At 37.1% G+C, this 22,099-nt stretch overlaps 2 protein-coding genes across 3 annotated transcripts in view; one reads left to right on the top strand and one right to left on the bottom strand.

The window, feature by feature from the left end:
• POLR3G (RNA polymerase III subunit G) overlaps nt 1-22,099 on the top strand; it is a 70,703-nt gene that overhangs the window by 42,887 nt on the left and 5,717 nt on the right. The window lies entirely within an intron of this gene.
• Nucleotides 227-12,069, bottom strand: LYSMD3 (LysM domain containing 3). Its single transcript, XM_029218221.1, has 3 exons — nt 11,703-12,069; nt 7,472-7,737; nt 227-3,086 (listed from the first exon to the last, which is right to left on the bottom strand). The coding sequence occupies exons 2-3, from the start codon at nt 7,724-7,726 to the stop codon at nt 2,421-2,423; spliced, it is 921 nt and encodes a 306-aa protein (XP_029074054.1). The 5' UTR covers nt 7,727-7,737; nt 11,703-12,069; the 3' UTR covers nt 227-2,420.

Consider the following 22,099-nt stretch of genomic DNA (forward strand, 5'->3'; position numbering starts at 1 on the left):
TACAAATTTTGATGTATTAGTACTTTTTAAAAGCTAAAATTATTCTAAATCTATTAAATGCTTAGGAAATTTTTCTTTTAAAATGACACTTAAGGATTAGAATCTAGAATTCTATATATATAACACAGAATTCTATATATGTTATACATATATATAGAATTATATATAATTCAAATTATATTCAATTAAGTAAAAAAATATATTCGGTTGGCCAAAAAGTTCCCTCTGTTTTTTCTGTAAAATGTTATGGAAAAATCCGAAAAAACTTTTTGGCCAGCCCAATGTAATTCAAATATATGGACAAAGGAAACTGCCTGTGTCATAAGGATATGTTATACTGCCTTCAAGGAATAGGACACTCTGCAAGACAGAAAAGGTTTTTAATCAAGTACATGGTATACCTCATTACTTTTTAAAAAGTTACTTATTTTATAAATCAGACTTCTCTATCACAATTTCAAAGTACCGCTAGCAGAAAGGAATCCCTGACTCCGTAATTTCATCAATTTGATGTAAACAAAGTTCTTCAAAGGACATCTAGCCCATTCTACCCTAAAATAATCTGTATTTTCTTTCTTGAAACTTGATTTTCAGCAGGCTTAATAAATACAATGTAAACTGACCAAGTTAACACTGAGCATAAATTAGAAAGATCATACTTTTCTCAAGATGCCCAAAGCACATTAAAACAATTTTTTAAATCTTAAACTAATAGAGTTAACTCAAAAAATCAATTTGCTACAAACTTCCATATTAACACTTTTTGGTAATTGTCTAAGGCCCTCTAATATATGCAAGGGCTTTAATGTTTGACATCTTTGTCCTGTCTTTCTATGATACACTGCTCCTAAAAGTACATTAAACCTCATTAAGCGTATATATTTATTCACCCCACTTTGTATCAAGACTGAAGTTTGAAATATAAAATGACTGGTCAAAAAGCTGAAACATTAAAAGTTAGGAAATAATGCCCAGAAAATTAGGTGGTATAATATATCTTAAGGTACATACTTTATTATACACAAACAGGCAAAAGAGACTCCACCAAATGAATCATTTTGATAGCATTTTAAAAACACATACTTTTAAAAACTAAATGATGGAATCAGTATGCAAATGCTTATTTAGCCAGACTCTGATCCACAACAGATCTTAAAAGTGGCACTCTTTTGACCAATCCATATACACCTTTGGCCTCTCTTCCCCAATTTGATGCTCTAGTTCAGGGAAAAAAGACCTAAGTTGAACATTTTCTCTTTGAAAAACAGAGGTTAAGGGATCAATATACAAAACAATTTGTCTGTTTTTGCTAATGCAAAAGGTCTCTTTACCCTTGCTTTTCTGCAACAGACCTCAGAGACAGACAACGAAAATGTTACGATCCCATTAACTTGTGGCTGACAGTGAAGGTGGAGACAAATTTATACAGCCTATGTTACGAATCCTATCGGACCATCTGAAATAATGCTTAATTTTAATTCTAAAAATTATACTAGTTTACATAAAGTATTATAAGGCATTAAATGTAATTAAGGCATGTTATTACATGTAACACAGCAACTTATCACAGTATGTAAGGAAATATTTCCTAATTAATACTAATCTGTACATGTATAACACTTTTCATCAAAGAACAACAAAAGTGCTTTCAAACATCAGAGGCAAATATAATCACTTAAAACACAGAAGCAGAGGCAGCATTCTTTCAGAGACAAAGATAACTTTTAGGCCCTGACATAATCCAGTGTTCTAGTGACCAAATGGCAACTTCCCAACAGTTAACACATTAATTTGGGGGCTTAAAAATAATAATATATCTCAGCTTCTATTACAGACATTATACATTTCTTTCCCCTTTCTGTTCTACTTATGTTTTCATAGCGTATATACTAAATGTGGGGTTTTTTTTAAGTTTCAAAATGAAATTTTAAGTAAGTCCTATCAAATAATTTTAGAATCAAACTTTTCTGCAACTAAATATTTTGATGGTTAGTAATAAATTTTCTTCAGTTGCAGACATCTGATGCTATCATTATTCTGCATAATGAATTTACTATTAATAGACTCAAACCAAAAACAATTGCTTAAAAAATAAAATTTGAACATAACCAGTCTTGAATAAGAAAAAAATGCATTTTCCAGGAACTTCCGAGACACATATTTAAATTCATTTCTGCTTTAAACATTGATAAAACAGATATACAGATGTACTGCTTTCAGAATCAACAACTAGCAACTGTAGGGATTTTATACTCAATCCATTTGTAAATGGCTCCAAAAAACAAACAAAAAAAAGGTGAAAAACAAAGCATCTTCAATCCCCCTAAATTCTGCCTTTGAAGTGGTTATTTAATATAACTGATTCACCCACCAAATTCCAGATACATATGTGATCGCTAACACTGTAACTGAACTAACTGCTATGTTTTGTGTCGAGCAGCAGGTAACTGAGAATATTGACTATAAAGCTTATGGTCATCTTGTGGGACAAAGGGTATTCCTTTAGTTGGAGCAATTTCATTTTCCATTTCTCTCTGCTGTGATGGGGGTGTGACTCCTGAATGCAAATGTGAAGAATCCACTGTTGAATGGTGACTAACATCCACTTTAGCTAAAATTTCATAATACAGCAAATAAAATACTGGCGTTATTATGCCTACTATCAACATTATCACTACAGCTGTCCACCACCCTATTCCCCAGTCTGCTCCATAATAAGGATCCTTACGTTGAATGTTTTTGTTTTCAGGTTCAAAACGTACTTGTTGTGCTGTCAAGGCAGATACCACCTCATTAAGGTTCTCTCTTTTGGTGTCTGTACATTTTACTATTTGTTCTATGTCTCGGTCTACTTCTTTTAAAAAGCTACCAGCTGACTCACTGGAAGAAAGAAAATCATTAGCTGACAAAACTTCCTGTTGTTCTGAAAGGTACTGAACAGATGAAGGACGTGAAGTCTGTCTTCCTTTTGGAGGATAAAGTGTTTCAGTCAATGAACTAAACTTTTTTACTGGAATTTTGATAGACCTAAGGGCAAAAAAGTCTTGATCACTGATGAGATTGTTAACCCTCTTGATATCTGCTACCTGTAAAGAAAAAAAAAGCAAAATTCAACTAAATTCTAAATCAAAATAGAAGTAGTAATATTCATTCATCCCAGTTACTTTTGGAGGGAAAAAAAATTGAGCTTAATTATTAGAAGTAGTAAGTTATCACATCCAGAGAGGATTTTATATTATTTGTGGATAACAGTTCTATACCATTCTTGATCTACCAGTCTTAAGAAATCACCAATTACATTCTATAATCACCCACATATTATCAATATTAACACTAATCCTAGCTGTTTAAGTAGATTCTAGGATCTTTTGGTATTTCTCTTTCTATATCATGCGCAAATATCATACTTCTGCTGCTTGTAAACAATTTGTGAAGGAAGGATTACAGATACTTATGTTCCTTCTTCTAATGTGGTGATTAGAGTATAGGCAAATGTCAACTTACCCAACTAAAAGTACCATATTTTATCAAAACCAAGATGCAATCCACTCTAAGATGTGCCATTATTTTATGTATCATTAAGGTAAAAAAAAAACCCCACCAAATATTGAAGACGCCACCATTCTAACTTCAAAGATGTTAAAATGTATAAAAACATACACCTTAGAATTGATAAAATATGATAATTTGTCTCCTTCATTTGTCCCCTGAAGCCATTTTTCCCCAAACCTCTGGTGTAAATGCATTATTCAACTATCCCCCAGATCAGCCATTTTTATAAGCTTTCCTTATATATTTTATATAGTCCTCAACCTGTCTACATGTTCTCTCCACCTGCCATTGTAAGGGGAGCAGGAGAGTGTTTCTCAAGTTACCAATTACTATGCCAGGCTCTCCAACTGCCTTTAAGTTATTAATCCACCATTTCCATCAATGCTGTAAACCAAGCACTGATCATTTATCACCTGATTGATATCAGAGAGGTAAAGTGAGTCTAGGATAAAACTTAGATTTCTGGCTTGGCCAACTCGATGGATAATGATGTCACTCACTGAGATTATGGAACACTGTAGAGGGATAAAAGAGAATGAACGCAGATTTCACACATGTTGACTTTGAGGTGCTTGAAATGTGCCAAGTGGAAGATGTCCAAAGGCAGTTATAAATGTATGCCTGAAATTCAGAAGAATGATCTCAGCTAGAGATATAGATTTGTGGATTACCAGCGAAAATGGTAATTGAAGTCACAAGAGTAGATTCACTAGAAAAAGTCTAGGAGAAAAAGGTAACATAGGAAAGATCCCTGAGGAATGCCAACATTTGAGGGGTATGCTGAGTTCAGAGAAATCCACAAAGGAGATTAAGAAACAGTGCCCAGGAAAGCACTATATGATGGTGGTTAAAAGCACAGACTATCTGGGTTTGAAGCATGGTCCTGACACTTTCTAGCTGTATGATTTGGGGCAAGTTGTTTAACCTGTCTGCAAATCAGTTTCACATATGTAAAATGACAGTAATAATACTACCTACCACATAGGATTACTGTGAAGATTAATGTATTAAAATGTCCAAAGAACATCTACAGTAGTGACACACAGTATGTTATGTAAATGTTAGCTGTTATTAAATTTTAATAGTAGGAAAGTCAGAAACCTGCAGAATCCAGGTTGTCAGACAGGGTTTTTAAGAGGTAGTAGTGACCTGGATTAACTGCATATTACTGATGAAGAATGAGAGTTCTTATTGGAAAAATCAATTCCTTTGAAGTGTATGTGTGGGAGGAAAAGGGAGAGAGGACTGAACAGTAACTTGGAGATGAGAGTGTAATGTTAAAGGGTGCTGTCATTTTACTACCTTGAGACTCTTTCAAGGCAAATGAAGATTCACTGACAAACCCCAAAGCCTGATCCTATTCTCTTTAAATGCTCTTTTGCCTGGTATTGTATATTCTGACTAATAACTACTCAATAATCTTTCTGAACCAGGTTTCCAAGGTTTAGCATCTACCTAGGTTATTTCTCTAAATATCCCTATAATATTTTCTCTGTTATGCTAACTTCCTTGGTTACATTTAGGATTCCAAATGTAACCTTGAGCTTTTTGTTCCTCTTATCACTGTTTTATAACAGGCATGTTTTTAATAATTCCTAAGGCTGAATATTTATAAGTGGAATATAGCACTAATTACCATATTTTTAAATGATAAATCCTTTTGTAAGGTTAATCTTTTTTTTGCTAGTTGAGCTCTGTCAAAAGGGAGCACTGCTTAACTCCCTATCTCTGCTGTATCAATTTTCCCATTATTGTGGCCAATGCCATCTTTTCCCTAACGTTCAGCTGCCTTTCATCACTCTTCATTTTAATTAAGGAAACAGCGGATACACCCTGTGATTTCCCCCCCAATACATTTTCTATTGGCTTCTTCTCTTCTTTACTATAAATATTTTAGCCTAAGCCCGAATCATATTCATTGGATCATCTTCCAGTAACTTCTTTCTTGGATTCCCTCTAATTCACCAGCAGGTTCCCACCCCCCACCACCCCATTCTGCAGCACTCTTGTTAAAATCTTACAATGATGTTCTCTTACTATCTATCAAACTTTCCCTCAGTTATATTAAATCACTTCATCCTAGTCTGTGTCACTCATTTCTGAAACAGCTATTAAACTTCCTCCGTTGTCCGCCTTATTTCCTCCTTGAAATCTCCACATCACTGTCATGCCTGAAATACTTTCTTCTTCTCACTTCATTGGAAATATGATCTATTTTTAATCATTCACATGGCACTTCAAATTTCTCTTTTTCTAAGAAAATTTTCTAGGCTCAGTCTTGCCCCTAATTTTAAAGTCTTGATTACTTTCCATTATCATCCTTCTAAGGCACATTCTATAATTTATTTCTCAGTGGTCTTATTTCTCTACAAAACACATATTAACAATTTTATTTGCATTAAAGAATGAAATCAGATATTTTCTGATTTAACAATAAATAATGTTGCCATACATGAACAAGTCACAAAAAAAACCCCAAACCCAGCTTTCTTACCTCATCAAGAAATGCATTTCAATAAAATATTTATTAAACATTTAAATTAAAATTTATAATGTTTGTTTTGATCAATTGTGAATAATTGCAATAATTATTCAGGAAAAATAATACATAGAACCTCATGGTCATCAGAGACTTTAAAATTAAATAATATATATATATAAATTTATCAATATATGTGTGTGTTTCTATTGGAAAGAACTATGACAGGTAATCAATAAAAGGTTTTCAAGATAAAAATATTTTATACTATGAAAGATTTTTGGGGGGATGAAAATATTAATCAAGGAGAAAAAAATTTTAAATATATAAAAAAATTTTAAATATAAAATTCCATGCTACTAAAAAAAGAGCTCATATATATATTTTAAATGAATAATTTTAGGTAGCAAATCCTGGTGGTATTTAGGATTCCATGCATATATTTAAAGAATATTCTAATAGTCTTATTTTTAAATATCAATATTGACAACATTCTGGAAATTAAATCCTTTATAACTACTTTAAGTCAGGATGTATTTAAGATGTTCACTTTAAAAGGTGCAAGGAGGTACACAGTATATACATTTCAAAATTCTTTTGGAAGCATGAGAATAAAAAGTTTGAAAATGAAAGATATCAACAGTTTCCATATCAATGTGTTTACATGAAAACAGATTCCATGCTATGGATACAAAATGGACATGACACAGACATTAAATGGATTTAAACAGAGTTTAATACCTAGTAAAATAAAAAATATACCTTTCATCTATAAATCCCACTTTTGAGAATCTATTTCACAGAAATAAGGTACCAGTTGTGATGATATTCACTGCACAATGCAAAACATGGAGAAAATCCTATCAATGAGTAAGAGAACAACTTAATAATTATGGTACATCCATACTATGCAACATCGTATCGCTACATAAAATAATGAGTTAGATCTATAAGGCTATGAGGGATATCCATGGTATACTAAGAAATGAAAAAGTCAAAGGCAACTTGCAGAGTAATAGGTATAATATAAACCAATTTTTAAACACAAAAATCACTATACACATATATATCTCCCCCCAAAAAACATATGGAAAGAAATACACCAACGTGTGTTATCTCAGGAAATTGGGGCAGGAAAAAACCTTTCCTTATATATTTCTACATTCCCTTACAACTTGAATAAGGAGAAAAATAAACACATTTGAGTGTTTTTCAATCTGAAAATAGAATCATGATTTAGAAATAAACAGAAATTCAAGTATTCACTTAAAAATTTAAAAAGTTAGCATCCACCAACATGATACTGATTTCTGTGAAAAGACAAAAAAGTGGGTGGGGGGGGGAATACAAGATAAAAGGGCACAGAATTTATTTCAGTTTTGTGCTATGAACAAATAATTTATTTGGGGCTGCATTATGCAAAATCAAATTAAAACTTACCGTACAACAGTATTGAAGGGCTATTGCATTTAAAGTGTCTCCTTCCTGTATATCTTTTGTTAATACTATAATGTCATCAAGTCTATCTTTTGATGTACTTCTTCGGATTTTTTCTTTTCCTCTGGATCGAAGCTCATACACTTCAGCATCCTCCTCCAACATATCATTGTCTGTACAATTTCCAAATGCATGTACTTGACCACTTGAATGAACTCCTGGAAGAGGAAAACTACGATTCTGATGCCTCCCTGCCATAATGTCAAAATCTGGTAGGGAAAGAAGGCAGAGAAAACTTTGGAATGTAGCTGATCCATTTGACTAATTTACATGAATCTTATATTCAGGACACTTTATCTTTTGTTTTTTAAAGAATGGTTTTAGGTTCAAGTTTTATTGTTGTTGAAGTACAATGAATGTATTTGGCAATGGAGACAATGGGATGGTAGGAGGAAGTAATCCATTCTTATAGACCATATATCACAAAACATGGTGATGATTACATTTTAACAAGGGCAAATTGCTATATTCTTTTAGGTCAAAAAATTAAGTTTCCCCATTCTGAGTATGTGAAGCAAATTACAGAAATAATTTTGTATTATGTCTTAAAAACGTGTGATCATATATACAATTTACAGATCTGACAGAATCAAAGTATATGTTTTATATGTACACACACAACACTTTTATGAACCCCAAACTTTGAGTTGTTCTGCATTCTAAGTTCCATGGGATTGAACTGTCTTTTGAACCCCCTAACTACTTCCCTGGATCATGCTGATTTCAGTATTTTTATTTAGTATAGTATGTGCCTTCTATACAGGTCATAATTTTGCTCTCAACCAGGGATTTTTCTTCCCTGGCAGCTTTTCACCAAACTTACCAAAGTCCTCATGAAACTCAATTTATGGTCTATAAAGACTGTGAACAGATTATAAGTTCTACATTCATTCCTACTTCAGAAGAGGCATCTTAAGACTGACTGAGATGAGAGCTGACCTAAGTGCACTCACTGTCAACTCACCTTCATCAAGTGAATCTCCTCATTAAAAAAGAACAATAAGCGGGAGAAGTTCTCTGATGGGAAGGGCACTGGGTGCTACATGTTCCGAATGGATGACTTTGATGTGGGGATGCCACGATGCATGGCAATGCTGCCCGTGTCATCAACCACTCCTGTGAGCCCAACTGCTTCTCTCAAGTCACCCACGTGGAGGGCCAGAAGCCCATCACCATCTTCACCTACCCTGCACTGCACCCTGCATGGTGAGGAGCTCACCTATGACTACAAGTGCACCACTGACGATGCCAGCAACAAGCTGCCCTGCAACCGTGGCGCCAAGTGCTGCTGAAGCTGTGGCTACCTGTCACAGCCCCTGCTGCCAGCTTGCCCCTAGCCTGGGGACTCCCTCACCCCTCCCAGAGCATCTCACCCCACCCTCATGTTCAGGGTGGATGTGGGCATGCAGGTGGTAAGGGCCCTGCCTCCACCCTTCCAGCCCGCCCACGCAGCAATCACCCCCTTCCTGCCCTGGGGGCCCAGAACAGATACTGTACAAAGGTTTCTAAATCCCTTCTTATCTATATTAAGAGGGTAGGATCCCAGGTGGAAACCAGATCCCTGCCCCCATAAAGTCTGTCAATGTTAAAAATGAAAAACAATACAAGAACATAAAAAACTATTACCACATTCACAGTTTTAGCTTCATATTAATTGTTCACATAAGAAAGGGTAGTAGATTATCCTCAATTATTGTGAAAGATGGAGAGTAGAGGTCGTAAGAGGAATTTGGGGAGATAAAATACTTAAGGCTTAATGATGTGGCTCAGATATGAAGAGAAGAAGTTAGTTAAGGATCACACCAAGACTTCTGATTTGCATCCCTGAGTAAATGGTGGTGCCATTCTCTAAGATCTGGAACACTGGAAAAAGAGCTTGGTGGGGGCGGGGGGGGGCTTGGTGACGCTGACTGTAAATTCCTTTAAGACAACCAAAAAGAATGTCAAGTAGTCAAGTGGTCTGTGTAGTCAAATTCAGAAAGGTCTGGGTGATATAATTTCATGACTCATCTGCACATAGGTGGAAACTGAAGCTGTGTAGATGAGATTACAGAGAGAGAGAGACAGAGAGAGACAGAGACAGAGAGAGGGAGAGAGGGAGGGAGGAAGAGAGAGAGCACGCGTGCAGAATAAGAGGGTCCAAGACTGACCCTTGAAGAACTGCTACATTTAGTACCTAGACGAAGGAAAATCAGACTGCAAAGACGAAAAGAAGTGTTCAGAGGAGGAGGAAACCAAGAAAATGTTGTGCCATAGAAGCCAAGACTAAATGATGTATCAAAGGCAGTTGTGAATACTGTGGACAAGTACCAGGTGAAAAAGAAAAAAATCGAAAAAGACCAACTCCCAAAGTCTGAATTTGTAATATACATGACAATAGATTACATACTCTCTATATCGGGACATACTTTAAAATTTGGGGAACTATTTCATATCACTGAATAGAACCCTTGAAAACCAGTTTCTGACTCTGCTCTGTGGCAACACTGTAATGCTTCAAAATCTCAAAGGTTTCTATTCAGATAACATAAATAACTAATAGCTATATATTAAGTCGATAATTTCACCTGTTCTCCCAAGAGCTACATTATTTATTGAACTGGAATTCCTAACTCAACAGCCACCAAACTAAAGAAAGCTACCACATTTTACATCTTAAAAGCAGTTTTAAAGTCACACCTGTTCCTTCAAGGAATTCTAACAAGTGACAACTCTAACAAGCTTAAAGGTTAAACTTGTTTTAATACCATAATAAATTAAGGCTGCTTTATTTTTATTCTGTTCTCAAAAAAGTTGAAAGAGTAGAGTATCTCACCTTCATCTAAAACAGAAAATAATTTCCACTTATTTTACAGTCTTTCCTGTCTTTAATGTAGGGAATGTCTGTGAATCCTGTGGATTCCTAGGCAAAATTTTATACATATTTACATTTTTCTGGGGATAATATTTATTGTTTTCATATTCTCAAAAAGTTTAAAAAGTTATGAACCACTTAATATACAGCGATTTACCCATGGCTATACTGACTCAGTTATGCTGCCCTTTAGACGTTTTTCCCCTGATAATTTGGTCTTAGAACCCCAAACTGGCTTAGTACAGCTGAAATTCACTGAGCAATGCCCCAAAGCCATTTTAGACACTTATATCAACGTCTCTCCATGATATGTTGCTAAATAATATTTAAAGACTAGAACGTCATCTGTTTCACGATCTCTTCACTCCGCTTGGAATGAAACGCAGGCAGTAGAATACCACAAACTGTGTAGTCTGTTTCTGAATAATCAAGAATTGGTTGTGCCCCTAATTGACGCGAAAAGGTAGACTCTGGCCCAGGCATATAATTATCTGAGCCAAGTATATAGAGATTAGAAAGTACCCAGCATTCAAGTCATCTGGTTCAATTCTCTTCACCTGTCATAATTCTCTTAAGGCAGGGGAAAAAAAAGCACAAATACCCCCTTCAGAAAACTGAAACAAGCCTGCATGCTACATAGATGACAAGAGTAACACAATGGATACCGTGTTGAAGCACTCATCAGCTCACTTTCTGACTGAAAATGATTTCCCAAACGCCTTCGTGCTGCATAAATGCTGTTGGGTGTTACGCTTTGACATTCCTTAAGCAGAGAGCAATAAAAGGGCCACAGGTCACAATCCAGTTCAGCACTGGGACAGTATCACAGGGGCTGTACCTGCCAGAGCCAATTCAGTTTCTAAAAACTTAACTTCCCTCCTCCTCCTTTCCACACGTCTTGTTTTTTCTTTCCCTGTTACCCCCTGCGAGAATTAAATCTCAGCTCTCTACCTTACACCATCACACTTGGACGATGTGGACGAGATGCTGTCAACGAATATTCAACAGAGACACGAAGTTGTAGGAGAAATGTAGTGTGTCTAGGTGGGAAATGCGCTGCTCCGGGATTGGGGCAAATAGGAGTCCTTCCTCTGAGCCTCAGTTTCCCCGACAGTGTAACAAGGGGCTTTGGTGGAGCTGGTCTCGAAGGTCTCCCCTGCCTCGGAGTCTCTTCCACGCGGGCTGGGGTCCAAGCCCCAACCAGGTGCCTCGCCACATCTGCGGCCGCGGGGTCCGCGCCGCCTCCAGCGAGGGTGCAGCTGGGGCCCAACCCCGCCGGCCGGGACCCGGCCACCCCCGACCTCTCACCGCGATCTTTACCTGTCCCGTTAGCAGGCGGGACTCAACGAGGAGACGGCTACCAAGTCCGCCGCCGCCGCCGCCGGGGAGGCCGTCCCGGGCCAGTTCATGGCCGAGCCTCCGTTTTTGGCTGCCCCTGTAGACCGTCACCGCCGCCGCCAACGTCTCGGCCTTTCGTGCAGTGCGCCGCCGCCACGTCCGCAAACCTGCCGTGCGTCATCGCGTCAAGTGGGCGGAGGTGGGAAGGGACCTGGAGGAGGCGGAGGCCGGGGCGCGAGGGCGAGCCTAGAACCTGGGGCCCCCCAACCACAGGCCTACGCGGGCGCGCAGACGCAGAGATTCCGCCGCAGCCCAGGAGTAGGGTCCGGTTCCAGCCCCGCCCCTGACTCCTCCCCTTCGGCCCCGCCCCTTCATCCGCAGTAAGTAATAGATCCAGGGCCAAGGCCCGGGGCTAACCCGGCGGCCCGGGCCGACCTTCCGGCTGCGCCTTTGTCCTTCGTTCGCACAGCGCTGGCAAAGGCTGGCTAGAAAACACTGAGTGGGGAGGTGCTAGCAGGGGGATTTGTCGGCGGCTGTTGTGGATTTCCTCTTGCTCTGCATCTGGAGGTTTCTGTGTGATGGGGAAGGACTCCTCAAAGCATAGTATCGACATCCATGTTTTAGATTGTTCTGTGCTTCTAACTATTTCTGCTGAATCCTCTAGACTCCTGCAGAAAAGACAAAATGCTGGAGAAAAAACCCTTGGGCGGCGGGAGACAGTTGTTTCAGCCTTTGTGTTTTTAGGTGAGGAAAGTGAGCCACCTAGAGTTAGGCCCCGGGAAGTAATTGCCCTCGAGCCCTGGTTCCAGGCTTCCTATTCTCAATGAGACAAGGCTGTCTACAAGTTATAACTTATTTTGTTTTGAAAATTAACTGAAAGTCTACCAAGTCAGTTTTGGAGTCAATAAGATATTAGTTTGAAAAATGACAAATTCATGACCTCGTATATGATTCTTCTCAGAAATTTACTGAATGAGTATGATAATGTGTTTGAATTTATGTAAATGAGTGTAAAGCGTTTTAACGATGTGCCTAAAGTCTCCCAGTGTTGACGTTAGACTTTGCACTTTGACGACCGTGCTGTCTTATAACAATATACATTTTAGACCCAAACAGGCAGGGTGCAGGGTGTAGGGCACTTCTTTTCAGAATGTCTGAATATTTATGCATCATGAAACCTTTGAAGCTTTGTTTCAAATTATTCTCAAAGAGTGTGTTTTTTGTTTTCTGGGAGGTGCCTCAATAAAGGTTAGGAATTCTGCATTGCAGTATTTTTGTTTTATTTGAGGGGATAGGCACTGTGCTCCACAATCTGTAAAAAGAACTGGAGGAGAAGAAGACTTTAAAAAAAATGTTTTTTAAGTTTGTCGGAGCTGTTCTGTATGCTGTTGCCCTTGTGACACCCCTGTCTGTAACCATTTATCACTGAGACATTTTCTCATCGGTAAACAAAGGATATATTCCCTACTTGATGTGTAGGGCTCAAGCTGCTCAGCCTTCATGAATGTTAATGTGAATACAACCTTCTTTCTGCATATAGGTTACTTTTCTTATTTTAATGTCAATAGGCAGTGGAATCCATGTGAAAGCCCGAGAGATAGAATTTCAAGCACTTCTACAGGACTGCTACCTGTTTCCTTTGTATAAATACTTTCTCAATGACATGTGCATGCTCTTGAACCATTATTTATATTTGACAAAGGTGTAGTTATTGAGCTTTTTACAAAAAGACACTAATAGAATTATATCTTATTATTAGAATATACAAAGGAAGCAGTTAGCCATGAATTTTGGCCAAGTTCCAAAAAGCTGGCCAGAAGGAACAAGTACTTTGTCCTTGAGAAAAAGGATGTCCCTAGTGCTGAGCAAGGCCACAAGGATTTTCAGTTTTTTTAGATCTCATCTGACACAGTTTTTATTAAAAGGCTGTAGATGAAAGAATATGTAGTTTCTATGAATGTGTATTTCTGACATTAAACATTTAGGTTTTGTGGTTTGCCCCAGAATAAAAATTGTATTTTAATAAGAGTGTAAAGTTGTAAAGTGATGCAACCAGTTAGGAGTGTTACTTGGAAATGTGAAAGTTAAAAATGCAATTGACTGAACTAGTACATTGAAAAGTAATTACCTTGGATTCACTTACAGATAAACGTGTAAGATTTAACAGATAGGTTCAGGAATGTTTACTACAGTAATAGCCAAAAATCTGAAAATATTCTAAATGTTCATCAATAACAGACTGGAAACTTCTGGTACATTTAAATAATGCAATATTATGCCTTTGCTCAAAACAATGAAGTTGTTTTTCTTATTTTCTAATTTATTCATTCATTTACCTAACACATTTTTTCTAGAGAAAAAGTATTTGTGAGACCTTTGTTCTAGGCATTGGGGGTACAATGCTTAAAAAGACAAAGTTTCCTTATTCATGGAGCTTCCATGACTAGATACGTGGAAAGGTCTCCAAAATGTATTTTAAAGAGAAAAAAAGTAAGCTGCCACATAAGAGGTATGTTATTCTTTTGTAATAAAATTTTAAATGCACAGCCCTCATCGCCCCTCCCCCCACACATTCATGTATCTATATAGGAAAATGCATTTAATTTTTCTTTCTAGAAAATTACTAAAGGAATTTTTAACAGTGATTGAAAGGACTAGATGTGGCAGGAAACTTTGCCTTTTCTTTTTAGACCTGTCCACATAGACTGAATTTTTATTACCATGTGCTTTTATTATTATTTAAAAATATTAAGACTGAACACATATTATTGATGAATAACTGGACTTGTTTTATCCAGTTAACCAATAGTCAACCATGCACTCCTTAATCATTCCTGAGTCTCTTTGTACCTTGTGTTCAAGTAGTGAGTGTCTGTAAAAAAGAACGAGATCAAATCTGGTTCTTGGAAATCAAAAAAATGAAAGAGTAATGGAACATTTAATTCTTTTTATATTTCTTCTTTATTTCCCTCTGCCAGGTTTCTTTCATCCTTGCTTCTTAAATCTTTGCTCCTTCTTGTATCCTTTTATCAGCTGTTCCTTCTCATTCTACTTTCTAGAAGCAAAAGACTGTAGTACACCAAGGAAATACTTAAATGAATTTAAAACTGGATTATGAGATGAAACCTAAAAAACCCCTCATCTCTGATCTTCAAACTATCTATATGTAGAGAAAATTATTGTGTCTCTTCTCCAAAAGCCTTGAAAAAAACAAACAAACCAGACTGCATGATTCAGATTATGTTCTGCTAGAGATAAACCAGATGAGCTCCCTAGTTGCTGTTCACCCTGTGATTTTAAAGCATAGCAATTATCATAATCACAGCCCTGCCATAACGTGGATAAAAGAAGAGTCAAGTATACTTCAGGAATTCAGAGTTGCTTATAAATGCAATTATAAATGCATTTATATATGCAAATATAAATGCTTATAAATGCAAATAAATGTCAGGGATATTAACTGTGACTTGAATGACTTCAAAAAGTCTCTATCTATACAGACGTTACTAGATGAAAACTAGACTCAAAATACTATTCTTAACTTCTTTAGCTAGGTAGTTGTTACACATAGAAAGCAATAGTTATATATGTTTACAATTAAGTAGACTATAGTTTGTTTTTTTAATAAATTTTCTTATTTTTGGCTGCGTTGGGTCTTTGTTGCTGCACACGGGCCTTCTCTAGTTGCGGTGAGCCGGGTCTACTCTTTGTTGTGGTGCGCAGGCTTCACATTGTGGTGGCTTCTCTTGTTGAGGAGCACGGGCTCTAGCCACACGGGCTTCAGTAGTTGTGGCTCGCGGGCCCTAGAGTGCAGGCTCGGTAGTTGTGGCGCACGGGCTTAGTTGCTCCGTGGCATGTGGGATCTTCCTGGACCAGGGCTCCAACCCATGTCCCCTGCATTGGCAGGCGGATTCTTAACCACTGCACCACCAGGGAAGTCCCAAGTAGACTATAATTTGAAATGCCTTGTTTCCTGTGAGCTCTACAATTACTGTGGCCACATAAGTAAATTGGGGCAGGTGAATGCCCTAGGATCTATAACCTGCTTGTTGCTTTGCCTACTCCTCCAACGACCTATGATGGTCAGACAAAATTAACTGAGTCCACTTCACCAAAGGAAAACATGATAGATGACCTAGTCAATGGAACTGGGTGAGGGCATCTGGAATTGGAGGGCAAGTCAAAATAAAGTCCAGAGAGTGGATATCCAGTTAGATTTCTTAGGTATTCAGTAATGTGTTCATGGAGTCAGGAAGATCAGGAGGTGGGGAAGCATAAAGAAAAAATGAAGACATACATGGAAAGATCTCCAAAATGAAGACACAAAAGTGTTTTCTTGTTCTAGTCTAGGTCTTTCTAGATAGTTAAGAGACCACTCCCATGACAGTCCTTAGCTTAATCAACAGTATTTGAAAACACAAGATAGAAATTCAAAGCAAAGCTTCCATGCCCATATAAAGAATCATAGAACAGCAAGGTGCATATACCTAATGAGAAGGTAGTGCTCATCTGACAAAATATAGACAGAAATTACATCTATTCATTTGACAAATATTAACTAAGCACCTACTGGATTTCAGGCTCTGTTTTAAGCACTGGGGATCTGTTAGTAAACAATCAGGCCCAAATCCTTGTTTTCATGGAGCTGAGTTTCTTGTGGTGGAAGAGAGATAAAATAAATAAATGAAACATTAGTATGTTAGATAGTGATAATTTAATGGAGGAAAACTAAGTAGGGAAGGAGGTTGCTGTAGTTTGTTGTTTTTATTGAAGTATAGTTGATTTACAATGTTATGCCAATGTCTGCTGTACAGCAAAGTGACTCAGTTATATACATATAGACATTCTTTTTTGCAGTGTTTTGGGTGAGGGGGGGGTTGCTTTTGCAGTTGGGTAGGTAAGGAAAGGCCTGATTGGAAAAGTGATAGACACAGGCCTGAAGAGAGTCAGTTTGTGAGCCATGTTGGCACATGGGAGGAGAGCTTGCCAGGCAGAAGGAACAGCCAAGTGCCAGGTCTAGAGGAATTGTGCAGTGTATTGGAGGGACAGCAAGAAGGCCGGCGTGGCTGGAGTGGATTGCACAAGGTCGGAGAGCAACAGGACATGAGGTTAGAGGGAGACAAATCGGATAGGACTTTGTAGGCCATTCCCAGGACTTGGGCTTTTACTCCCAGCAAGATGGGAAACCATGGGAGGGTTTAGAGCAGAGGAGGACATTATCTACCTTTTAAATGGATCATTTAGGAGAGCCAGGATAGAAGCAGGTAGATCAGTTAGGAGGCTATTGCAGTAACTAGAGCAGGAAAAAGGTTGGCGTGAACCAGAGAGAACATAATATATCAGACTGATTTGGATTAAAAATACTTGGTTTAAAAATATTTTTTCAAAGCACCCAATTTCGTGAGGTTGCTCCATTTTGGTTTTTAAGATATTTTTCACTGGTTCCTTCTTGTATACCTTCATTAGTGAGTCTCTTTTCCCTGTTAATACTAAATAAGGCAGATTTACCACTGTAGCAATTGTTGCATCTAAGTTTCCCTTCTCCCTTGTCACCATGTTTTCTTTTATTTACAGTTAAGGTTGAGCTGATTTTTTTCCTCTTTTTTCCAAGCTTTAATCCTATCGGGCTTCTAAATCCTTTCAGAATTATTTGAAGCAAAGAATGCCTGCTGACTTCAAAGAGGGTTTCACACTTGGATTTACCCGCTGTGGCATATAAGGAGAGTAGTGGAACCTTCCTTCCTTTCCACAGAATAGTGTGTTTGGCAATGGTATATGTTGACCAGTGAACAGTCTGTTAAGAAGAAACACACTGAAACTCATTTTTTTTGGATCTGTTATTTTGAAAAGGACTTATTTTCCTTTCTAATATTCTAAATCTAATCTGTTATTTTATAGGAGAATCGATTTGTATTAATAGAAACTTCATTTACTTCCCTTTTATTACCTTGCCTTTAAGGTTACACTATAGATTTGCTTATCTATAGCATAACATAATATAAATGAATAATTTGTTTATAAAGATTTCTAAATCTTATTGCTTCACTACAGCAGTTCTCAAAAGAAAATTCCTTGTGTATTACTCTTGGCTTTGTGAAAGACAATTTATATAGATTTTATAATTAATGCTGATGCAAAAGAAGGGATTAGCTTGAGAAAGAATGATTCTTTGTATAAAAATATTATGGTTGGGCTTCCCTGGTGGCGCAGTGGTTGAGAGTCCACCTGCCGATGCAGGGGACACGGGTTCGTGCCCCGGTCCGGGAAGATCCCACATGCCGCGGAGCAGCTGGGCCCGTGAGCCATGGCCGCTGAGCCTGTGCGTCCGGAGCCTGTGCTCCACAACGGGAGAGGCCACAACAGTGAGAGGCCCGCGTACCGCCAAAAATAAAAATAAAAATAAATAAAAAAAAATTATGGTTGCTCATAAGACAAAAGCCATTAAAGCCATTACATAATCTAGTCTGGTAAAATAGATATGCTAGCTTTTCTGCTTTATTTGGTTTTAGCAACTGGATGGGATAGAGTTTGGTGGTGAATGTGATGTGAATACACGAAAGGGTTTATACTAAATCTTTTTTCTTCCTGCCTTGTCCTACCTTCCATGAGCCATATTCACCTTTCTCTAAATATCTGTCCTTTCCCCATTAAAATTCCAATTTCATAATAATTGAAAGTGGGGACTACTATTGCTGGTTGGGTGTGTGTAATGAGAGCACCTAAAGGTATTGCTAGTAGACTGGAAAACTTCAACAAGGAGATTATGATAAGAATGGTAACATCCACTTCTTTCAACATTTGTGAATTAAGGCAGTTTTATGCAAAACTGACATTTCAATAGCTATACCAGCTTTTGTCAAAGTGTGGTCTGCCAAACTTGTCTAAGTGTGGTCTTGCCAATCCCCAAGACTCCTTCATAGAGTCCTCAAGGTCAAAACTATTTTTGCAATAATTCTAAGTTATTTGCCTTGCTCACTGTGGTATCATTTGTACTTGCGTGAATGAATCAAGGCCGTGGCATCAAACTATATTAGTAGTCATTATATTGCTCACTGCTACATACTCATTTTTTATTTTTAATTTTATTTATTTATTCATTTATTTGGCCGTGCCACGCAGCTTGCAGGATCCTAGTTCCCCAACCAGGGATCAAACCTGGGCCTGCAACAGTGAAAGGACCAAGTCCTAACCACGGGACTGCTAGGGAATTCTCCATACTCATTTTTTTTTTTTAAAAAAAAACCTTTACTTGAGAATGTTCCTTAATTATTAAATTTCAACCCTTGACTACTTATTATTATTCTTTCTGATGAAATGTTAAAGCTGCATAAAGTTCTTCTACTACACATCAAAGTACAGTGGTTGTTTGGAAGAAAAGCCCTTGAGTTGAGTTGGAAGCTGAACAAGCCATTTTTATCATCGGACACAAATTTAATAGAAAGAATGACTGATAGAAAAACTATGGTCAATAAGACTTGGATATTTGGTGGACATTTTCTTGAAAATGGACAGAGTAAGCCAGTTACATCAAGGAAAACAAGACAGCATTTGCTACCATTGATAAAATTCAAGCTTTATCTCAAACAAAAATTAGATTTTAGAAAACTTTTATTGCCTCTATAAGTTTGGCAGCTTCCCAAAACTGAAAGAATTTTGTGATGAAATTGGTGGTGATATTATAATAACATGGTTTTTCAAATGTCATATTATGAAAAGTATCAACTCTTAAACAATGTTCATAACTCAGTATACCTAATATTTTCCAAATGTACAGTGTTACAAGATCATGCACAGATAAAAGATGCATTTAAAGTATAAGGCCAAGGGGGACTTCCTTGGTGTCTGAGACTCTGCGCTCCCAGTGCAGGGGGCCCGGGTTCCATCCCTGATCAGGAAACTAGATCCTGCGTGCCGCAGCTAAGACCTGGTACAGCCAAATAAATAAATAAATATTTTTTAAAAACGATAAAGTATAAGACCAAGGGATTTTAATGTGAGTAAATAAAAAATGCTTATTGATATGATTTCACATGCCACATTGCAGCTAACCTTTAAGAAACTATCACTTACTGAGACTTGATATAGTTATCAAAGACAAACATCTATAATTATCTGAAAAACTTGCTAAAATTCTTTTTTCCTATCTTAACTAAATAAATATGAGAAGCTGGATTTTCTTCATATACTTCCACCAAAACAATATATAACAACAGACTGAATGCAGAGCAAACAGAAGAATCCACCTGTCATTAGTTCTAATAAATACCTTTAGCAAAGTTGTGGGATGCAAGATCAATGCATAAAGATCACTAGTATTTCTATACACTGCAATGAACAATCTGAAAGAAAATTTAGAAAATAATTCCACTTATTATAGCACTGAAAAGAATAAACACTTAGGAATATATTTAACCAAGAAGGTGCAAGACTTGTGCACAAAAAACTACAAAACAATGCCGAAAAAATTAAAACAACATCAATAAATGGAAAGGCATCCTGTATTCATGGACTGGAAGACTTATGATTGTTAAGATGGAAATACTCCCCAAAAGTGATCTACAGTTTCAATGCATCCTCTATGAAAATCCCAATGGACTTAGAAATGGAAAAGCTAATACTAAAATTCATAACGAATGGCAAGGGATTCCAAACAGTCAAAACGCTCTTAACAAAAAAAAAAGCAAAGTTGGAGGACTCATGTTTTCCAATTTCAAAACTTACCACAAAACTAAACTAATCAATACAGTGTTGTAGTGGCATAAGGATAGACATACAGAGTATATTCAATGGAATAAAATTGAGTTCAGAAATAAACCTATACATCTATAGTCAATTGATTTCTTCTTTTTTTGTCTTTTATTGATTTTTTAAAATTATTTTTAACTTTTTTTTTTTTTTGCAGTATGCGGGCCTCTCACCGCTGCGGCCTCTCCCGTTGCGGAGCAAGGCTCCGGACGCGCAGGCTCAGTGGCCATGGCTCATGCGCCCAGCCGCTCCGCGGCATGTGGAATCTTCCCGGACCGGGGCACGAACCTGTGTCTCCTGCATCGGCAGGCAGACTCTCAACCACTGTGCCACCAGGGAAGCCCCTATTTTTAACTTTTAAAAAATTTTTTTAATTGAGTTAGAGCTGATATACAATATTATGTAAGTTACCGGTGTACAATATAGTCATTCATAGTTTTTAAAGGTTATAGTCCATTTATAGTTATTATAAAATATTGTCTATAGTCCCTGTGTTGTATAGTATATCCTTGTAGCTTATTTTATGCATAATAGTTTCTGCCTCTTAATCCCCTAGCTCTATATTGCCCCTCTCTCCTTCCCTCTCCCCACTGGTAACCATCAGGTTTTTTTTTCTATATCTGTGAGTTGGTTTCTTTTTTGTTATATTCACTAGTTTGTTGTATTTTTTGGATTCCACATATAAGTGACATCATATGGTATTTGTCTATTTTTGTCTAACTTATTTTATGTAGCATAATACTCTCCAAGTCCATCCATGTTGTTACAAATGGCAATTTCATTCTTTTTTATGGCAGAGTGGTATTCCATTTGTGTATTACCGATCTTCTTTAGTCATGCTTCTGTTGCTGGACAGAAGATCACTTGCATATCTTGGCAATTGTAGATAATGCTGCTATGAACTTTGAAGTGTGTGTATCTTTTCGAATTAGTGTTTTTGTTTTTTATATATACCCAAGAGTGGAATTTCTGGGTCATGTGGTAATTCTATTTTTAGTTTTTTGAGAAATCTCCATACTGTTTCTAATTGGCTGTACCAATTTACATTCCCAGCAAAAGTATATGAGAGTTGCCTTTTCTCCAGATCCACTCCAACATTTGTTATTTGTGTTCATTTTGAAGATAGCCATTCTGATAAGTGTGAGGTGATATCTCATTGTGGTTTTGATTTGCATTTCCCTGATGATTAGTGATGGTGAGCATCTTTTCATCTGCCTGTTGGCCCTCTGCATTTCCTCTTTCGAAAAATGTTTATTCAGATCTTCCCATTAAAAAATTTTTTTTGATGTTGAGTTGTATGAGCTGTTTACATATGTTGGATATTAATCCCTTATCAATCATATCATTTGCAAATATTTTCTCCCATTCAGTAAGTTGTTTATTTGTTTTGTTGATGGTTTCCTTTGCTGTGCAAAAGGAATAAACTTACCTCAGGAGATAAAAGACATGTACTCAAAAAACTATAAGACACTGATGAAAGAAATTGAAGAAAACACAAAAAGATGGAAAGATATACTGTGTTCTTGAATTGGAAGAATTAGTATTGTTAAAATGACCATACTACCCAAAGAAATCTACAGACTCAATGCAATCCCTATCAAAATACCAATGACATTTTTCACTGAACTAGAACA

The sequence above is a fragment of the Monodon monoceros genome, unplaced genomic scaffold, assembly GCF_005190385.1.
Source record: "Monodon monoceros isolate NGI ecotype Baffin Bay Population unplaced genomic scaffold, NGI_Narwhal_1 Super_Scaffold_12, whole genome shotgun sequence".
In the NCBI taxonomy this organism is placed as follows: domain Eukaryota; kingdom Metazoa; phylum Chordata; class Mammalia; order Artiodactyla; family Monodontidae; genus Monodon; species Monodon monoceros.